The 20248-nt window shown below is 36.9% G+C and overlaps 1 protein-coding gene across 1 annotated transcript in view; it reads right to left on the bottom strand.

Annotated features, from left to right (window-relative positions):
* Positions 1–2574: 2574 nt before the first annotated feature.
* The window catches only part of LOC148949707 (uncharacterized), a 38291-nt gene continuing 20617 nt past the window's right edge, over positions 2575–20248 (bottom strand). Inside the window, exons 2-3 of the mRNA XM_089092761.1 lie at positions 16283–16432; positions 2575–7184 (exon numbers count right to left, since the gene is read on the bottom strand). Of these exons, the coding sequence (XP_088948887.1) occupies positions 5521–7184; positions 16283–16432 (1814 nt within the window). The 3' untranslated portion in view covers positions 2575–5520. The remainder of the gene's footprint in view (positions 7185–16282; positions 16433–20248) is intronic.

Genomic DNA, 20248 nt, shown 5'->3' with positions numbered 1-20248 from the left:
AAAAACAAAAATTCCACCCATAAGTGTATTAAAAGGATCCCCAACCGTTGCAGTGAAAACAACTATATTATTTAATATTGTGTTGGATAATTATAAAATCGGGGAAAGATGTACCTCCTCCCTCCGGCTGTTCAACAATATTCGGGCTATGTTCCTCTTCAGTTGCTTGAAGTGGACTCGTTAGGGTATCGGAGGTTGGAGGAGGAGGGCTCCCAGTAAAATCATTTAATTTTTGTAAAATGTTCGGGCTCAAGTCTACCCGCTCAACTGTACTAGGTTCTATATTAAAAAAATCATTTAAATAGTTTTCAATATTAGCTGGTACTTCAATAATATTTTCCCATGTTTCATTGTCTTGAAACTCCGTTGGTGGTTCCTCCCCTTCCTCACTGGACGGCGAATATGGGACCAATGCACCAACCTATAAATGAAAAATAGCTTATTATCAAATCCTCCCTACTGTTAAAATTATTATTGCTTAAAAGCATTTGGTTAATTCAACTTAAGACAATCTAAGATATGTCATAGAATTTTTTTTTTTTCGCGGAGCATCTCTGCGGCGCATCCTGCGGCGCTTTCCTGCGGTGCATCCCTGCGTCGCTTCTCGGGTCCGCGGCGCTTCATGCAGCGCCTCCCGCAGCTCTTCCCAGTCCCCTTTACAAAATATACTTCAAAAGTTGAAATATTTCTCGTGCGAGTATTTCAGGATTGAACCGTTAACTCGCTTTCCCCCCTCAATAAAATCTTTGGCACGATAGAAATATTCAGTGTAAATTAGAATGTCAATTTGTGGCAAAAGGGATAATCTCTCTTTAAACTTTATGAATGGAAATTAAAAGTTCTAGTGCGCTTTTTAAGTGACCAAAAAGATTCGAGGGCAACTAGGCCCCCCCCTTTTCAGCAATGTCATAAATAGCAATTATTATTTTTGGGGGTATAACTTGTTTCGCTCTTACATGGAATTCCAATTTCCTAATTTTGCAAACAATTCACAGCTAATTTCCTTGGCCAAACAATAGAGTTATGTTAAAAGCATTGAAAAGCCTAGACTTGGCGGCCTAACCCTCGCTAATGATAGAACAGGAAAAGGGGATGAAACAGATCTATTTACATGCTTGTGCGGAGAGCTTATGTCAAAACATAGTGGCTTAATGTCTATGAATTGACAGAAGTCGGCAGACACTTTAGCTGGAAATATAGAAGGAATTTAACGAAAAATTATTTCTTTTGCGAGAATTTGGGTTTGTAAGACATTGGGAGGGGGGTTGAGGGTAAAAAGAATATATTTTACGTTTTCCATCGAGTATAAAGATTGCAAAGTGATGTTTGTATTAGAGAGGGGGGGGATTTAGCTGGAAATATAGAGGGAAGGAATTTATCGAAATGGTATTTCTTTTTGCGAGAATTTGGGATTGTAAGACAATGGGGGAGGGGGGGATATTGTTAGACCCTAATTCGAAAATAACTTGTTTCTCTACTTCCATGCAGGCTGTGTAGGCCTAGCTTAATTATTGCATCAGTGTGTTTTAATTTTGACGGAAGAATAGTTCCGTTGACCGCGTTTGTAAACCGGAAAGGGTGTCAGCTAATAATAGGCCTCGTGCTGGAGATTGTGTCAAAACAGAACGGGATTTTCATTAAAAATTGACAGAAGTCAGCAGATACTTTAGCTGAATATACTGGAGGGTGACCAAGGAAAATAAAAAGTGGAATTTAACGAAAAGGTATTTCTATTGGTAAGAATTTGGGATTGTAAAACAGTGTGGGAGGGGGTTAGGGTAAAAAGAATATATTTTACGTTTTCCATTGAGTATAAGGATTGTGTGGTTTGGGGGGGGGGGGGGTTAGGGGGTAAAGGAATATATTTAAGTTTTAGCTGAATATAATGGAGGGTGTCCAAGGAAAATTCGTTTGAAAAAAAAAAATGTACTTACAGGGTAAAGTGTGGCTGCCAAGGCCTCAAGCTTGTTAATTATATCAAGTGCTCTATCCATTGTCTGACAATACTTTTTGATAATTTAGTCGCATTGCTTGTCCGCTATATGCGGATTCTCAATCTGGAATTGCTATGTAAACCAAGCCCTGTGATTTGCTGAGATGGAAACACGGGATCTAGCCGTTACCTTTGAAACTCATAACATTGCGCTTGAACAACAATAACAAATACTGATTCCCGGGCACTCATAATACCTGTATCGAACAACAACAAGAAAGGAGTGAGAAAGTTCCCGTTTTTCACTTATCACTGACAAAATCCATAGAACTATCAAATAAATTGATCAACACATATAACCATCCATTAAAACATCAAATAAATCGACCAACACAAATAACCATCCATGAAAACAGACATAAATGTGACAAAGTTCCTGTTTTTTCATTCTCACTGACAAAATCCATAAAACATCAAATAAATCGACCAACACACATAACCATCCATAAACTATGTAAAAAAAGTTGTAGGTGGCAGCAGGGGTGTCGTCCTGTGCTGGTACCCCCATCTCTACTAATGTAGGAGGAGGGTTCTAAAAATATAAACTCTTTCAAAGCTTTCAACTGTAATATAAAGCAGTTTGTGATCTGTTTTACATATGTAAAACAGATGTAAGAAGTTTGTGATATTTCAACAAATGTCGATTAGCTCCTTTTTTAAAGCAGATGGAAAAGTTCTGTCAGATTTCAGTCAATTACTTCAAAGAACAGATGAAATTTTCCATCTTGACATTGAGAAGTCACTTAAAATTGAAGGAATTTTATTTCAAAAAATTAGAAAGACACTTATGTAGGAAATTTAAAAGCAAAGTTATGCCACGCTCCTAAGTCGAATTTTACATTTAGAGGTCACATTCAGATTTGTCATATGTCCTTACTCAGTCGGACACATTCTATAGCCTAAACTCTGACTAACTCGATTCTCTCCCAGAGCCAAGTATATAATAATAAACAAAAATAGTATGTTGTGTTAGATCTTCCGTTATCTAAGTTAGTTCCCATGGGAACAAGAGATATGGGACAAAATTTCATGGGAACAATACAGAAAGACTAAATAGACAATTATTTAGAATCCAAAATTAAACACTTTTTTTTTAGAACAGAATAAAACATTTTTATTGAAACACATATGCATATAGAAGACTGACAAAACACAATAGTTTCATATTTCTAGACGCAATGCAAAAAAAACAATTCACATATTTTAGGATCTACAATTTATTTAAATGCTAAGAATAATCACTAGTCAATTTTACTATGATAATTTTTTTTTCTCACGACAGATATCGGGGTAGATTGTTCATGGTGATAAGGTAACGTTCTTCACATCAAAACTAAAACTACAAAATGAAAATTAACACTAACACCCCTTAAAAGGCTTGTTAGCCTCTTTTATAGAAGAAAAAAGTATTTACAAAACTATGAAGTTCCATTCGTAGAAAAACAAGGGACGGCAATAAATGGGTACTTTTTCCAACGCAATGAAATTTTGTATACAACTATCCAAGTGATATTTAACCCTAAACTGGTCGGTTGGGGTCTAAAAATCCTACGATACGATGGGATTTTATCATACAATTACGTCTTAAGTTTACTATGTAATTCAGACAGTCAATCTCAGAAATATTCGAGCTGTGATAGCTGACGAATGGAGTTTGTTGCATCTTTTATAGTTTAGAAGCTACAAAGGGTTTTTGTCTGATAGACTCCAGCCGACCAAAAGTGGGACTTTTTTTATACAATAAATCACAGTTAGAATAGGGATAAATCCTATGGAAAGGCAATTTATTTTCTAAATCACCTACGACTTTTTTTTTTTTTGAATAAAGCTTAGTTTATTCATTTACGTTTGCTCGTGCATGCTATGGTAACACGTTACATGATAGAAATTCTAAAAATTCTTGATTATTTTATATTTGTTTGGGCAAATGCAGAATTCCAAAATCGAGAGTTGAAGCATCAAATAGTGACCTATTCTTAGCTTTAAAGGTCGAGCTCGAGGAAAAAAGTCAGATACCATTTAGAAGGCCAAGGTCCTCATCATAACCCCTCAGAAGATTCAGAAGCGTTTATGTCAAACAAATCCTATGATTGCTGACTGTCTACAACGTCGTGATTCAACCTGTTTTGAGATACTGAAGAGGAAGAAGAGGGGGTTCTCACCTCTCATCTGTGAAACAATAAAGGAAAAATCCAATATTTTGTGTTCGGCTTCCGAGACCAAATCACTTCAGTGTCATATGTACTGAGAAAATCGAGTAGTTGTATTATCATCATCAATACATTTTCTGCATCTGTCGAACAAATAACATAAGGCCAGAACTAGTTAAATTTTACAATCTTACTAAAGTATTATTGACTCGTTTGATCAAAAGCGCTCAAACTTCAGCACCAGTTGAAGGACAAGGTTAACCGATGGCAGTTTGGCAAGCAATGCTAAACATAGGAGGAGTTAATTCTAGAGTTATTCTACAATCTTGCTGTATCAAGAAGAATAATGTATCAAGGAGAAAAATATTCAATGATCTCGCAGGGGTTGTTTTAGAATCCCATTTTAAGATTTGTGCTGCTCTATTATATCTACCTCATGAACTATGCAAATTGATTTAAAAGTTTGCTAAAACTTCATGCGAAAGTGCCTAATGGAATGTAGATTCTGGGTCCGAATCAAAGGGAAGCCGTTGCCATATCAGTTCTAGACCAAAAGACAGGAAGTCAAAGTTAACATGCACACAATGTAACAAGTCTATATTTTTGAAAGATCCTGTATTTCCTTTATGTGGTTAGATGTTATTTTAAGTAGTTTTGCTATTCTTTTTAATACATGCGTCAAACAAGGCTAACTGAAAAATATTCCCTATTTTTGTTTTTTTTTCTTGCTAAATCACTTTTGGGATTTATTGAGACATCACCTAGATGATGTTTATTTTTTTTTTGCCATGTTTGTTTTTTTTCCAACCAACCAGTTAAAGGTTAAAGAAAAATTCAATAAAAATAACCAAACTCTTAGTTTAAAGAACATGGATAAGCTCAGTCTGATTCAAATCAAGTGCTCCAAAAGTAAAACTTGAATTCTACATCTTGAAGTGGACAAATTACTTAAGATTTTGGAAATCAGTATAATAACAAATATGAAAAAGGCGCTTTTGCGAAAAATTCTTAGGAGCAAAATCATGAAAAGTTCCTAAATCAACTTTTACATTTGAAGGTCACAAACAGATTCGTCAAATGTTCAACATAATCTAAATATATCTAATAAACATAAGCATATATAAAAACCAAATGCCACTTGGCTAACACAACTAAATAATAAAATGTCCAAGAGAATATCTAAGGAAAAACTCATGAAGATTTCAACTTTAAAACATTTTTTTTTCCTTATCAACTTTTCCTGCTAACCGCTGCAACGAAATTTACACGCAAAACGCTTTATTTTATTAGCTGTTTCAGATGAATTTTCACCATTGGCAATCTTCATTAGGTGCCCTAACACATTCTTTCAATTGAAGCTCTCTTTCATTAATCACATTAAAATGGCATTTCACCAGAGTGAGTTCTTAGGTGTCTCTTTAAATCTGAAGTCGCAAAAAATTTCTTTTTGCATATTTTGCAGTCAAACGGTTTTTCCTCATTGTGGACTCTTCTTTGATGTCCATTCAAACTTGACTTTCCAGCAAACGGTTTGCTGCAAATTAAGCATACGTAAGGCTTATCTTTGCTATGGACTCTTAAGTGTATATTCAAATAAGACCTTTGTGCGAAACTTTTGGAGCATATTTTGCATTTGTAAGGCTTCTCTTTGCTATGGTTTTTTAAGTGTATGTTCAAGCTGCACTTCCGAACAAACTTTTTGTGGCATATTTCACATTGGTATGATTTCTCGTTGCTATGACATATTTTATGTTGTTTCAAATACGATTCAAGAGCAAATTTCTTGCTACATATTTCACATTGGTAAGGTTTTTCATTTTTATGCAATTTAGAGTGATTGAGTAAACTTGAATGGTGAGAGAAAACTTTATTGCATATGTTACACTTGTATGGTTTTTTCCCATCGTGAACACGTTGGTGATTATTCAGGATTGACTTGTCAATAAACTTTTTAGCACAAATTGGACATGTATAAGGTTTCTCTTTACTATGAAATCTCAAATGATTGTACAAATTTGCTTTTTGACTGAAACATTTATTGCATATTTTGCATTGATATGGCTTATCTCCATTATGAATACGTGCGTGACAGATGAGTTGACACTTCCGAACAAACTTTTTGTGGCATATTTCACATTGGTATGATTTCTCGTTGCTATGATATATTTTATGTTGTTTCAAATACGATTCAAGAGCAAATTTCTTGCTACATATTTCACATTGGTAAGGTTTTTCATTTTTATGCAATTTAGAGTGATTGAGTAAACTTGAATGGTGAGAGAAAACTTTATTGCATATGTTGCACTTGTATGGTTTTTTCCTATCGTGAACACGTTGGTGATTATTCAGGACTGACTTGTGTAAAAACTTCTTAGTGCATAACTGACACTCGTATGGTTTTTCACCAGTATGTATTCTTTTGTGGATTTTCAAATCTTCTTCTTCTCCGAAAATACTCTTTATTGATTGAGATTGAGGCACATGAAACGAAACATGGCCAGCTGAGAGTAAGTGTTGTTTTATGTCACCAATTCCGTCACATAAGCATATCGGACACTTTCGTTTCTCTCCCAATTTGTGCTCAATAAAATGTACAACAAAAACCAAATAATTACTAAACACAGCAGGACATCTTTCACATTCAAATGGTGACAATTTCTCGCACCTAGTCCTCTTGTGAAGATCCAGAAGAAAAAACGAATTTTCTATTTTTCCACACCGTGAGCATTTCCAGATTGCAGCAACTGCTTCTTCTACAGCCTTGTTTGGTAGCCTATATAAGATGACAGTTGGATTCAAATCTAGCAAATTTTGGCATCCCGCTTTAGAAGAACATTTCATTGAAGCTGTTATTTTTGATCCAATATATTTACAGTTTCTAAGCTGAGGCAAAGCAGAAAAATTACTTTCTCTTCGTTCAGGAGGTTGACAAATATAGCCATTGCCTGATTCTTGACATGAAATAGATTCGACAATCATATTTTGCATTTCGTGTTCTTTTGAGGTCTTTTTATTGCAAACCAGAGCAGCAACTATGACATCTAAAACAAAGAATAAACAAAAAATTTACAATTTCCCAGACCGCTAAAGTCAAAATTATTTGCCTATCCTTTTCAATAGAACTGAATTCCTGATTAGAAACAATTCAATATATAAATAGTTTGTGCAAGTGTCCACTTAACAAAATCAAAAATTTGTTGTTACACAGCATAATACTCTAAGCGAACAGATTATTGACTTCCTTGTTACGGTAATTTAAACAATTCGAGCGTTAAGTTCTGTCTCACATACTTTGGTAGAAAATTCATACCTGGGTATTTGTGACTTCAACCGGAAAATAAGACCAAGCAGCAAAAAGAGAACAATCAACAATTGATCATCATTTTCATACATTCCTGACAAAGGCTTATGCCAGCTGTGCCTCTCACTCAGACAATCTGTCTGCTTTTTCTCCAATTAGCCATGCATATCATGATGGCAACTTGATTTTAATTCTGATCTCCATTGGTGCATTTTTATCTTTAGAAATGATGTAGGGAATCAAACAATTTAGAGACATAAAACAAGCAAGATAGCACACAAAGGTTACATTTTGATACGGTCGAATCGAATTCTACTCCCAGAGTCAGCCATCAAATTCTACTGATTAACAGTGTCTTATTAAGCTACTCCACAACAGCTCCATTTGTTTTAAACATTTACCTTAAGACCATTCGACTGTGCCAAAAGTGCGACCAAATAAGCGAAAAAAAATACACAAGTCAAAGAAATTCAGTGGGAATATTAAGTTTCTCCTTTTTTCGTACACATTCTGGTCTTCCATAGAGGGAGAAGATTACAGCTTTGACCCCCCCCCCCCCCCCCCCACACCCAAGTCAACACAAAAGCCAATCAACGCCAACAGACGTAAATGTTTTCCAAAACCAAACAGGGATTTCAGTAGCTTAACAATATGGGTGCAATAGGATATTCTCTAATCTTTTGCAATTTTTTCAAGAAAAATCGCTAAGTCAAGCCTCAGAGGACAAGGAAAGCTTGGATTTAGAGACAACTCCAGTGAATAACTGAAAATTATATATATAGCATATTAAAAACAGAAACTTCATGATATATTTAGTTATAGTGGGAGCATATTTCATTTTATTGAAATTATAGTCGCAGAAAAATTTAAAATCCAGAGTAGCAGGTTAGATTCTCAGTGCCAATTCTCCCGCTCCAATCTTAACAATGCCTCGTATTTATAACGGTTGACCTGAAAACTTTCCCACTTCAACGTAAAGATGACAGTCTTGTCAATAACAGTCAGGGAATGTAGTTATGCAATCTTTTCACGGGTACTCACCAAAGATTCAGCCATTTCTGACGCGCAGTTCTTTTTTGACAGTCGTTTGAGTGAGTCAATGTGAGTATTTTTGTAAAAATTGATAAAATTGAATATCATGCTATCATAAAATTTTAGTTTTTGAATGTATTACGCCTATACACATAAGGGATGGGTTGCACTCTGTGTAAAGGAACTCGCACTATCATTTACAACAGTAAAATTCTGGGCAACTGAATTTTAAATACTCGACTTTAAGAGCTCCAGCGATGATGAATGTTTGGGACGTCCAGAAACTGCAACTGCTGACGATACAATCGCTAAAGTTCATCAAATGGCGCAAGATGATCGCTAAATGTAAGTGAGAGGGATAGCAGAGGCTATAAAAACGTCCAAAGAAAGTATTTGTCACATTTTAAATCAAGTTTTAGACATAAGAAATCTAGCCACGTGTTTGATGCCACATTATTTGACGTTAGACCAAAAACATGTTCGAATGAATATTTCCAACGCTCTGTTGGCGCAGTTTAGGCATAATAAATCAAAGTTTTGGCACCAATTAATCACAGTCTAATCACTATCATCACTAATCACAACTAATCACTAATCACAGCCAATCAACAACCAGCCCCGTCCTTATTCTATTCCCCCTCCCCTTTACCCCTTTCCCTACAGAAGGAAAAAATTGTTGGTGACTTCAGTTTGTAAATAAACTTGTTGCTGCCCCAGTCGCGATAGGGGGCAAGAAATTCCAAAATAAACCTTTTTCCCGGGAGTTTCACGACAAACGTTACGCATTTCCTTCTTTCCTTTACAGCAACCCCGAAAGTTTAAATCTAGAGAAATTTACTGAACTTCAGACTACGGCTCAAATGCTTGGCTCTTCCGTTATCTGTGTTTCCGAGATCCACCGGCAAGATATTAATTTATTGAGGGTTCCTAACTTTTGTTCTTTTATTAAACTTAGGCTTAATAACCATCCTCTTGGGAAAAAAGGAGGAGTAATAATGACCCTCTTGAATTAATATTTTAAATATCATATTATAAATGTGCCTTTTATTGAATATGTTGATGATTTTTTTTGGTTCAGCGCCCTACCTACGTGACTCCCTAGTCCAGTCCCGGCCGTAGAAGTGTGCGTTTTCTATTATTCACCTGGTCAGCCAGCTGCAGCAAGAAAAGCTTTTTGGGAGAAGCTGCAGGAATCGACAGATTACGTCCAGAGAACTCACCCATATTTTGGAGTAGTAATACTAGGATATGTTAATAAACTCGATAGCAAATTGCTAGCAAGGTCACTTAACCTTAAAAATCTAGTCGATTTCCCAACAACTAAGGGCAATATTTCTCTGGAAGTAATCCTCTCAAATTTTTTGGAATATTACCACACTCCAAGTAAACTAGCACCACCTGGTGGAAGTTATCATTATATGTTACAGTGGAACCCCTTGGAAAAAGTAAAAATTAAATATTCAGTAACCAATGTTACTTCAAGACCGATCACTGACCATGGTCTGCTGCAATTCGGTGACTGGATAACGGGAGAAAACTGGGTTACGGTCTCTTCAGATAAAGACTTGGATTCTCAAGTAGAAGAATTCCATAATAAGATAAATTCAAAATTTCTCGAGTGCTTTCCCAAACGTAAGACTAAATTCTATTCTAGTGATAAACCATACGTAAATTCAAAAATAAAGCAACTAATTAAACATAAATTGCGCCTTATTCGAAAAGGTCAAGTGAACCAAGAAAAACAGTTGGCAAACCAAATTAAATGGAAAATCAAAAAGGCACAAGCAAATTACTATGAAAATGAAGTTGACCATCTTTTGGAGTCCAAACCGTCGCAGTTTTTCAGTAAAGTAAAAAGTCTGACTGGCAAAAGTTCTCAACCAGTTGACTTCATGAAGGATGAGCCTCTAGAGAAAACCGCGAATGATTTAAATGCCCATTTTGCTTCAATTGTGCAGTCTTACCCCCCTCTTCCACCCGAGGATCCTCCAGTAAGTTTAACTACTCCTTCAGATGATAATTTAATTGTTGATATTTCATCAGCAATTATAATCCGTAAACTCTTTTCGTTAAAAAGAACTTCCGTTGCCTCTTTTGACATCCTAGCTGCTCTCATTAAAGCATTTGCTAAAGAATTATCATTTCCCCTTCAAAAAATTTTAAATAATATAACAAAAACAGGATATTTTCCAAAGAAATGGAAGAAAGGGTTTATTACTCCCATTCCAAAGAAAGGTGCAGCTAATGCTCTGGTGTCCGGCCGATCACACTTACGTCAGTTTTTAGCAGAATATACCAAAGCTTTGTTGCCGCATGGCTGAAAAAATATCTTTTGAAAGTAACTGATCGAAAGCAATTTGGTAACATCCCTAAGTGTTCAACAGTTCATTACCTCATTAATTTAATTTATTTTATTTTAAAACACCTGGATGAACCTGAAAATGGATAATTTTAATTGCAATTGATTTCGGAAAAGCATTTGACCTAGTTGATCACAAAATCCTTTTAGAAAAAATGGCGGAAAAAAATATACCCAGCTTTATTATTAAAATCATCAAGAGCTTCTTAACAAATAGAGAGTCAAGTGTGAAGTATAAGGACCAATTTTCCACTTCTCTGCCAGTTTTTTGTGGAATCCCACAAGGAACTGTGATCGGGCCGCTGGGCTTCCTCCTCGTGATAAATGAAATTGATACTGAGCTGGAGGGCAGATGGAAATACATTGACGACTTGTCCTTAATGGAAATCGTATCTAAGGATTCGAAGAGCAATGCTGCTGGTTTCATCGACCAAGTTACCTCAGAGGCGGCTGAACTAAACATGGTCGTGAATAAAGACAAATGCTCGGTCACGACATTTTCTTTTCTTCAGAATACTCAACCGTCTTTCGAACCTCCTATCGCTTCCGAGCTAATAAGCCATAAAATAACTTTACTTGGTGTGGTGATTTCTTCTGACCTCTCATGGCGGGAGAATACAAAGACAATTGTAAAAAAAAGCTAACGGTGCAATTCAAATGCTTAAGAACATTAAACAAATTTCGAGTTCCTAAGGACAAGTTGAAACTAATATTTCACACTTTCATCCGCTCCTTAGTTGAATATGCTTGTCCGGTTTGGCACTTTGCCCTTACCCAGGATAAAACCGATAAAATAGAACAAGTTCAGAAGATATCACTGCAAATCATATATGGCAGATCCCCTCTACCTTACTCCTTTTACGTAAAGGACTTTAAATTTGAATCCCTTTCTTCCCACCGAGAACAATTACGCCAAATATTTGGCTCCTCCCTCTTTCAACATCCCATCTACCGATCATTCCTTCCCCCACCTGTTGTCCCTATAAGATCTCGTCCCCCCAGAGAAGTGGCTGAGAAGGTTCCGAAACTAACCCCAGTCCACTGTAACACCATGCGCTACAGTAATAATCTCTAGTGTTTTTATTGTTTAGTTTATTTTATCCTGACGAAGTATTATCAGATAATTTTTTTCTCAATCTCAAGTGTTTTTATCCTTTAGTTTATTTATCCTGACGAAGTTTCATCAGACAACTTTATTTTGCTAATTATGACTAAGAGACATCATAATTGGGCTTTGCCCACGAGAGGTATGTCTTGTTTTTGAATTAAATGAATTTGAATTTTGAACAGTAGCAGAGAATAGGATACGTAACTATACCCCTAAAACAAAAATACATTCAAAAAAATAACAAAGGGAGAACCAGCTCCAAAAAAAGTAAAAACTTTTTGTCGGGCGGGACAGTTATAGCGACTTCGTTTTGTGGATAGTCATGGAGTTCACCATAATTATCTCCAAACAGACAAAATCCTTACAAGGAGGATACCGGGACAAAAATCACTTGAGAAACTGAATGTAGAAACTGCAGGAAAACAGCCACATTTACAGAAAAAGAAAAGCTTGTTCCACCAAGACAACACGCCATCTCACACCTTATCGATTACTAAGACAAAAATCCACTATTTCCGGTTTGACTTGCTAGACCATCCACTTGACTTCCAGAACCTAGTCCCAAGCTACTTCCTTCTTTTCCATCAGCTAAAAAAAAATTGCGCTCAAAGAATAGAGATTTTCGTCAGAAGAGTCACCTTCGTGAACAAATATTTTGTTGAAAAGAACACCGAGTACTATTTTCATGGTTTAAAGAGACAGGAGCACGCTTGGAGAACTCTGTTGAGTTACAGAAATACCTTGTATCTTTATTAGGTCGAAGACCACATGTTGCACTTCTTGTGAATCAACTTCATTCAGGAATCATTTAAGAAATACTCTTTTAAATTTTAAAATGTAGGGGGGGGGGGGTTGATACCATAAATCCTTTTTAGAGTATAAGTTTCGACTTACCGTCTCAAAGACAAAGTCCATTAGCGAATTCTCCCAGGGGACTAGTCACTATTGAAAGTCTGTGGTTGTGACTGCGAAAATTGATTAAAAAGACGATCAAATTTTAAGTAACATGCCTCGGCGTGGCTTTTTCTGAGAAAGTAGGTGTCGGCTTCAAGTTTTCTATCGATTATTCGGATCTGTTATCCAAGCTCTACAAGTTATGACAAGACCACCCTATCAATTCTAAATAGTTTGGCCAAACTAACTAAAAAAGTTTCAAACGGATAAGATTGAATGATCCTTTAAGGTATCGAATTCCCTTAATAAAGTGATTCAATTGAACCAAATCAACTACCCTTTGCTTCATGATACAGGACCTATAATCGTGCAAAGTTAGAGGAGTGTCCATTTGGTCACAGTTTGTGTGATCCACTGCTATTTAACTATGATAAAACTGATCAGAGGACGCCTGGTAACCCTTTGTTCCCAAAGTATCGGTCATTATCAGGTAAAAATTTCAAAACAAAAGTCCAACACAAATCGATAAAAAGAAAAAAGATCTACTACATGATAGATGATCCTTTAAGGATCCTTTGATGATCCTTTGCTTATCTACAAGATATGATGATCCTTTAAGGTATCCAATTCCATTAATAAAGTGACTCAATTGAACCAAATCAACAACCCTTTGCTTCATAATACAGGACATAAAATCGCGCGAAGTTAGAGGACTGTCCATTTGGTCAGTTTGCGCGATACACTACTCTTTAACTATGAAAAAACTGACCAGGGGACGCCTGGCAACCCTTTGTTCCCAAAGTATCAGATCAAATTTTCAAAACAATAGTCTAACAATAGTCTAACAAATCGGTAAAAAGAAAAAAGATCTAAAATATGCCCCAAGGAACAGACCCTCGATGATGCCCTGAAGAACAGTACACAATTATACAACGACTCACAAGAAGGGGAACTAATACAATAATATTTCTCCGCATTAAGCGACGTAAGGACTTGTATACAGGCTTCACATTTGCCTGAAGCATATATTAGAGATTTCTTAACTGTGGATTTAAATCAGAGCTTTTTTGGGGCTTTAGACCCCCCCCCCCCCCGTGCCCAAAATCTACTGATATCCGCTCTAATAGTAGGTCAGCAAGTATTTAATACTCTACAGCAATTAGTTTTACTGGATAGATCTCTGTCATACAAGTAATATTTTATGGATTGAATAGAGGCAATGGGATGAATCTGTCATTGTTTGGGTCGTTTTACGGTCCCTTGTCTCAGACTCCTCACCCTTTCTACCATTAATATTTTAGAAAAAATGAAGGTCCAACCCTCTTGCTTAAAACAGAATCATACAAGTATTTCTAATACCTATGCCTGGAGGCAAAAAATGAGCCCAAACTGCCTCCTGCTACTCTCCACCTCTTCACCAGTTTTATGACACAAAGGTAGGCATGTTACATCTCTTTTAGACCCCAATCATGTAGTAGCTTCCCAACTATGATTGCAGGCACTATTTGCAACAATGACCTATCCACGGCCCATTCTAGATTTTTTTAGGAAATGTGCGAAGTTTCCACCCTATTTAGACTTAAATGCTACAAATATTTTTCTTAGCCTGGTTGCAAGTCCTCCTCCTTATCTGCCTCAAAGCACATTACAAAAAGGGTACTTGTATGAAATACCCCCTACCATCGGCGTAGGCAGAATATTGTCTAGGGGGGGGGGGGCAGTCGATAGTGTGATGGAGGGCCTTTTATCAACTGCTTTTACAACCATTTGCTTTTTCAGCCATATCTAATATAAATTTGAAGGGCTAGGGGGGGGAAGCTGCCTCCCCTTCCTCCCCTCTCTACGCCCATGCCCCCTACCCAATATTCTTCATATATGTTTCTCTGACGCTCAATCCTAATGAAATATACCAGAGTAAGATTAAAATCTAATACTTCAAAAACAAATTTGGGCTATATACTTGCACATTAGGGGAGGGGGTAAATTATAGCGGGTCTGTTTTTCTGAGGGTCAATCCTAATGATATATAAAAAAATATGATTAAAATATAATACTTTATTATGGAAATTGTGGCCAAATAATGGAAACTACTTTATTAAACAAAATTATGGAAACTACACAGGTACTTTACCAACAGCCCCCCCCCCCCACCCCCAATTTGCAAATATATAGCTCATATTTGTTTGTAAAGAAAATGTCAACAACAAAAACGGTTATACTTAGGTTCTACTTAGCTGAAAAATATTATGTAGGGGTTATTTGGATATAGAATTTCCCCTAACTAAACACTCCTATGAGGGTGGCCGCAACCTCTTGTGGCTGGTGGAGCCAGCCCCAGGAATCTTAGTATCTAAGTTTAACCTGCCTCTCATCAGATTCCAGGCCTAGGGTCGGTTGGGGTAGCAACCCTCCACCTGAAATAAACTGCTACGAAAAGTGACAAAATAGCCTCGGACAGAGTGACAGACTAAATCTCCTGGACCAAAGGGGGCTTCGGATAGCCACCTGGAATGTTTTGACTCTCAATGCACCCGTATCAAATAACCTACTCTCCGTAGAGCTCCATGAGAATAAAGTGGCGATTGCTGGTCTCACAGAAACCCGTATTATCGGAAGCGGAGAAGAGAAAATAAACAACAATCACTCTTTGCTCTGGTCTGGAGGGACCACGAGAAGGAATTGCGTTGGCCTTGCGCTAAATAGTCTCGGAAAAAAAGGCATTACTCTTGCACGAAGCCGTATCAGACAGACTAATGAAAGCCCCCTTTGGACACAAATATGGTAAAATGACTATTGTCGTATGCTATGCCCCGACCAACGATTCTGACGAAACAACCAAGGAAGAGTTCTACTCTGCTCTGACCAGATGTTTCACGACAGTTTCACCCCACGATATAACTGTACTTCTTTTTGACTTCAACGCAAAAGTGCATGATGATACGGGCGTTGTGGCGTTGCACAATTGGCCCTGTTTCTCCTGACCCACTTAACGACAATGGCCTTCGCCCACTTGAACTATGGCGATCCCATGACCTAGTCATCGCAAACACTTACTTTCAACGAAAAACCATCCAACAGTACACGTGGTATAGTAATGACGGTTGCACAAAGAGGATGATCGACTATGTCATTATGTTTAAACGCTGGAGATCATCGCTGAAGAACTGCAGAAATTACAGATCAGCTGAGCTTAGGAACTCAGACCAAACGGTTCTGGGGGGGGGTGTAGGAAAATGGTGGGGGATGGAGACTGATTGCCCTCCAATCACGTTTGCCTTGTAAAAAAGAACCTTTGAAAACTCTGCGACCACCGCTTCCATACGAAGTGTGTGTAGGGAAAACATACATTGAATGCTACAGGCAACTCTATGACGTTGCCTCTCATACTTTTTACACACACCTTTATACAAGTCTTAATACACATCCAACATGTTTCTACAAATACCTTTGCTACCGCCAGGACTTGTCTCTAATTGAGTGAAACCAAACTCCGCCTTAAGTTGTTCAATCCTAGAAGAAAGAGTCTCCGCAGAAGCGTTATCATGATTCAGCAATACAGTCGAGTCTACTTCTTCAGGTGGCGTATTCTTAATCTCTGAAAAAAAAATGATTCCAATAGTTTTGTGAAAATCATTGACAAAATTCAAGAGTATATAGGAGAAATTTAACACCTTTACTAAGAAGGAACTTTCAACTAGTTTTTATTACTCTATTAGAGTAAACCCCAAACGGAGAGGTCCACCCTATTGTCAATTGCATAATGAAATGTAGACAAAATAATTATTAGTTATTTTCACTAACGCTCCTTTTTCCAGACTTCAGGTGATTCAATACCTCAAAGAATCACTCTATCTCGTCCTTTATAAACTTTTTTAGTTTGTGTCGCCAAACTAGGAATTGACATTGAGTGTCTTGCCATGAGTTGTAGAGCATGGGTAAGAGATCCGAATAACCAACAAGAAAATAAAAGTCGACACCCACTTTTCCAGAGATTTCAGAAAAAAAATTTAGCTCCTATTTTTTTGTGCCGGAGATAGAGAAGTCTAGTTTTAATGAAACTTATCTTATTCGAAAGTGTGAATTTAGTTTTTTCGATCAAATGGAGCTGAATCTTGTTTTTAGAGTTCAGGAAAGGCAGCCTCTAAAAATGGGTACTTGTATGATATACCCCTTACCGCTCAAGTTGTTCATGCATTGACGCACTGTAAACCGGTTTCTTTTAACTTAGCTTGAGAAAACACAAAGAAAAGTGACATAAAAAATGTTAAATATATAGTTTGGACAATATATTTGCACAGGAGCGGGGTGGGGGTAAAGTATTTGGACAGTGTGAAGTCAGAAAAGAATTCTTACTTCGTAATATACAGATCATTTGTAGCTAACACATTTTGCACGCATACCCGCTGTACTTTAACCCCCCACCCCCTACTGCGCAAATATAAAGTCCAAATTTCTTTCCAAGGTATCATATTTTTATCATACTTAGGTATATTTTATTAGGATTAGCCTAACTTCACTTCTTGAGCGGTAGCGTGCGTACCATGGTTGTGGCGTCAGACGCCGCAACCATGAACAATCGATTGGCTATTTTAGAAGTTTCATTCACCGGCATTTAAACTTTATAATAGTGGCAGCCTTGCCACCATCCCTATTTTATAATTAAATAAAAAAAAAAGTTTTTTAAACTGAAAGTAAGGAGCGACATTAAAACTTAAAACGAATAGAAATTATTCCGTATATGAAATGGGCTGTCCCCTCCGCAACGCCTCGCTCTTTACGCTAAAGTTTTTACTGTTTTAAAAAATAAAGTTGTGAGACAGAGTCAAACTTTAGCGTAAAGAGCGAGGCGTTGAGGAGGGGACAGCCCCTTTCATATACGGAATAATTTCTGTTCGTTTTAAGTTTCAATGTCGGTCCTTACTTTCAGTATTAAAAACTTGTTTTTTTTTATTTAATTTCTGATCGTTTTTTAGTTAATGCGGCTTTTATTTTGGTTCACCGTCATTGAATAATTAAACAAAATTTGCATTAAAATTTTACCCTTCTTTTGCTAAATGGCTGTCTCTAAATTTGATTCTGACGTAATTTACAAATTAACTTACGTAACGAACTTCTATATTCGTATTTTTCTTCTGGCAAAAAATACGTTGCAGATATAGTTACAGATTTTTGCAGATATGAGCTTGAAATCTATGTAATAAAGTTTTGTGATACGCTGAATCTGACGGTGGGATTTTCATTAAAATTCTTTCACTTGTAGGGGATGTTTCCTCCCTCTTTAAAAAAATCAGGTAAATTTTCTCAGGCTCGTAGCCTTTGATGAGTAATACTAAACTTAATAAAATTTATATATTTAGAATCAACATTATAAGCCCATTCTTTTGATACATTTATTGACATCGAAATTCCGTTTTTAAAAGTTTCGATTACTATTAAGCCGTATCGCTTGTTTTTGTTTTTTTTTTATTACGTATATGTTATTACGTATATGAGGGGGTTCTCCCCTTAGTCAATACCACGCTCTTTACGTTAAAACTTAAAAAAAAAATTAATTCACAAACCCCTGAATCACAAAGGCCGTTTAATTAGAATAGATAGCTCTTTTGAAAGCACTAAAGAAAAAACTAGCGTAAAGAGCGAGGCGTTGACCTGGAGGAGAACCCCCTCATATAAGTAATAATTTCTGTTTGTTTTAAGTTCTAATGTTGCTTCTTACTTTCAGTTGAAAAAACTTGTTTTTTTTTAATTTAATTTCTGATCGTTTTTTAAATAATGCTTGGATATCCGGCGCACCCTTCATAGAAATGTCCCTTACCCCAAAGAAACAGCCTCCACGGAGATGCTCCCGAGTAACACCGTCCTCCAGCCCCCCCCCCCACCAGAAAAAAATCCTTCCTGAAAATGTCTGTATACTTCCCAATAACCAATACAATATGTAAGCAATGGGCAAAGTTCATATCTTGCAGCCCTTCCCCTGGGAACTGTGGGGGATTAAGTCATCCTAAAAGACATATTTATTAGATTTTCGACTATGCTGAACAAAATGGCTATCTCAAAATTTTAATTGGGTGACTTTGAGAAAAAAATGAGCGTGGGAGGGGGCCTAGTTGCCCTACATTTTTTGGAGGGCACGCATCATGATCTTTCTTCGAGCAAAAAATGCAAATTTCCACCTTTTTGCCGATAGGAGCGTGAAACTTCTTTAATAGGGTTCTCTGATAAGCTGAATGTGACGGTGTAATTTTCGTTATAGTTAATTAAAATTGCAAAATTCCACATTTTTGCAGATAGGAGTTTAAAGCTTCTTTAATAATGTTCGTTGATAAGCTGAATCTAATAGTGGGAAATTCGTTAAAGTTAATTAAAAAAAATTGCAATTAAAACAAAATTTTATTGTTTAAAAAAAATTGAGTTGTGAGAAAGTTGAATTTTAGCGTAAAGACCGAGGTGTTGAGGAGGGGACAGTCCCTTTTATATACGGAATAATTTCTGTGCTCCCCCCTTCCTCCCCCTCTCTACGCCCATGCCGCCTACCCAATATTCTTCATATATGTTTCTCTGACGCTCAATCTTAATGAAATATACCAGAGTAAGATTAAAATCTAATACTTCAAAAACATATTTGGGCTATATACTTGCACATTAGGGGAGGGGGTAAATTATAGCGGGTCTGTTTTTCTGAGGGTCAATCCTAATGATATATAAAAAAATATGATGAAAATATAATACTTTATTATGGAAATTGTGGCCAAATAATGGAAACTACTTTATTAAACAAAATTATGGAAACTACCCAGGTACTTTACCAACAGCCCCCCCCCCCAACCCCAATTTGCAAATATATAGCTCATATTTGTTTGTAAAGAAAATGTCGACAAAAAAAAACGGTTATACTTAGGTTCTACTTAGCTGAAAAATATTATGTAGGGGTTATTTGGATATAGAATTTCCCCTAACTAAACACTCCTATGAGGGTGGCCGCAACCTCTTGTGGCTGGTGGAGCCAGCCCCAGGAATCTTAGTATCTAAGTTTAACCTGCCTCTCATCAGATTCCAGGCCTAGGGTCGGTTGGGGTAGCAACCCTCCACCTGAAATAAACTGCTATGAAAAGTGACAAAATAGCCTCGGACAGAGTGACAGACTAAATCTCCTGGACCAAAGGGGGCTTCGGATAGCCACCTGGAATGTTTTGACTCTCAATGCACACGTATCAAATAACCTACTCTCCGTAGAGCTCCATGAGAATAAAGTGGCGATTGCTGGTCTCACAGAAACCCGTCTTATCGGAAGCGGAGAAGAGAAAATAAACAACAATCACTCTTTGCTCTGGTCTGGAGGGACCACGAGAAGGAATTGCGTTGGCCTTGCGCTAAATAGTCTCGGAAAAAAAGGCATTACTCTTGCACGAAG

The sequence above is a fragment of the Artemia sp. Qi Xiang Cuo genome, chromosome 8 (genome assembly GCF_049724085.1).
Source record: "Artemia sp. Qi Xiang Cuo chromosome 8, ASM4972408v1, whole genome shotgun sequence".
Classification (NCBI taxonomy): Eukaryota; Metazoa; Arthropoda; class Branchiopoda; order Anostraca; family Artemiidae; genus Artemia; species Artemia sp. Qi Xiang Cuo.
The sequence above is the reverse complement of the archived record's forward strand: the minus strand, read 5'-3'. Positions and strand labels throughout refer to the sequence as shown.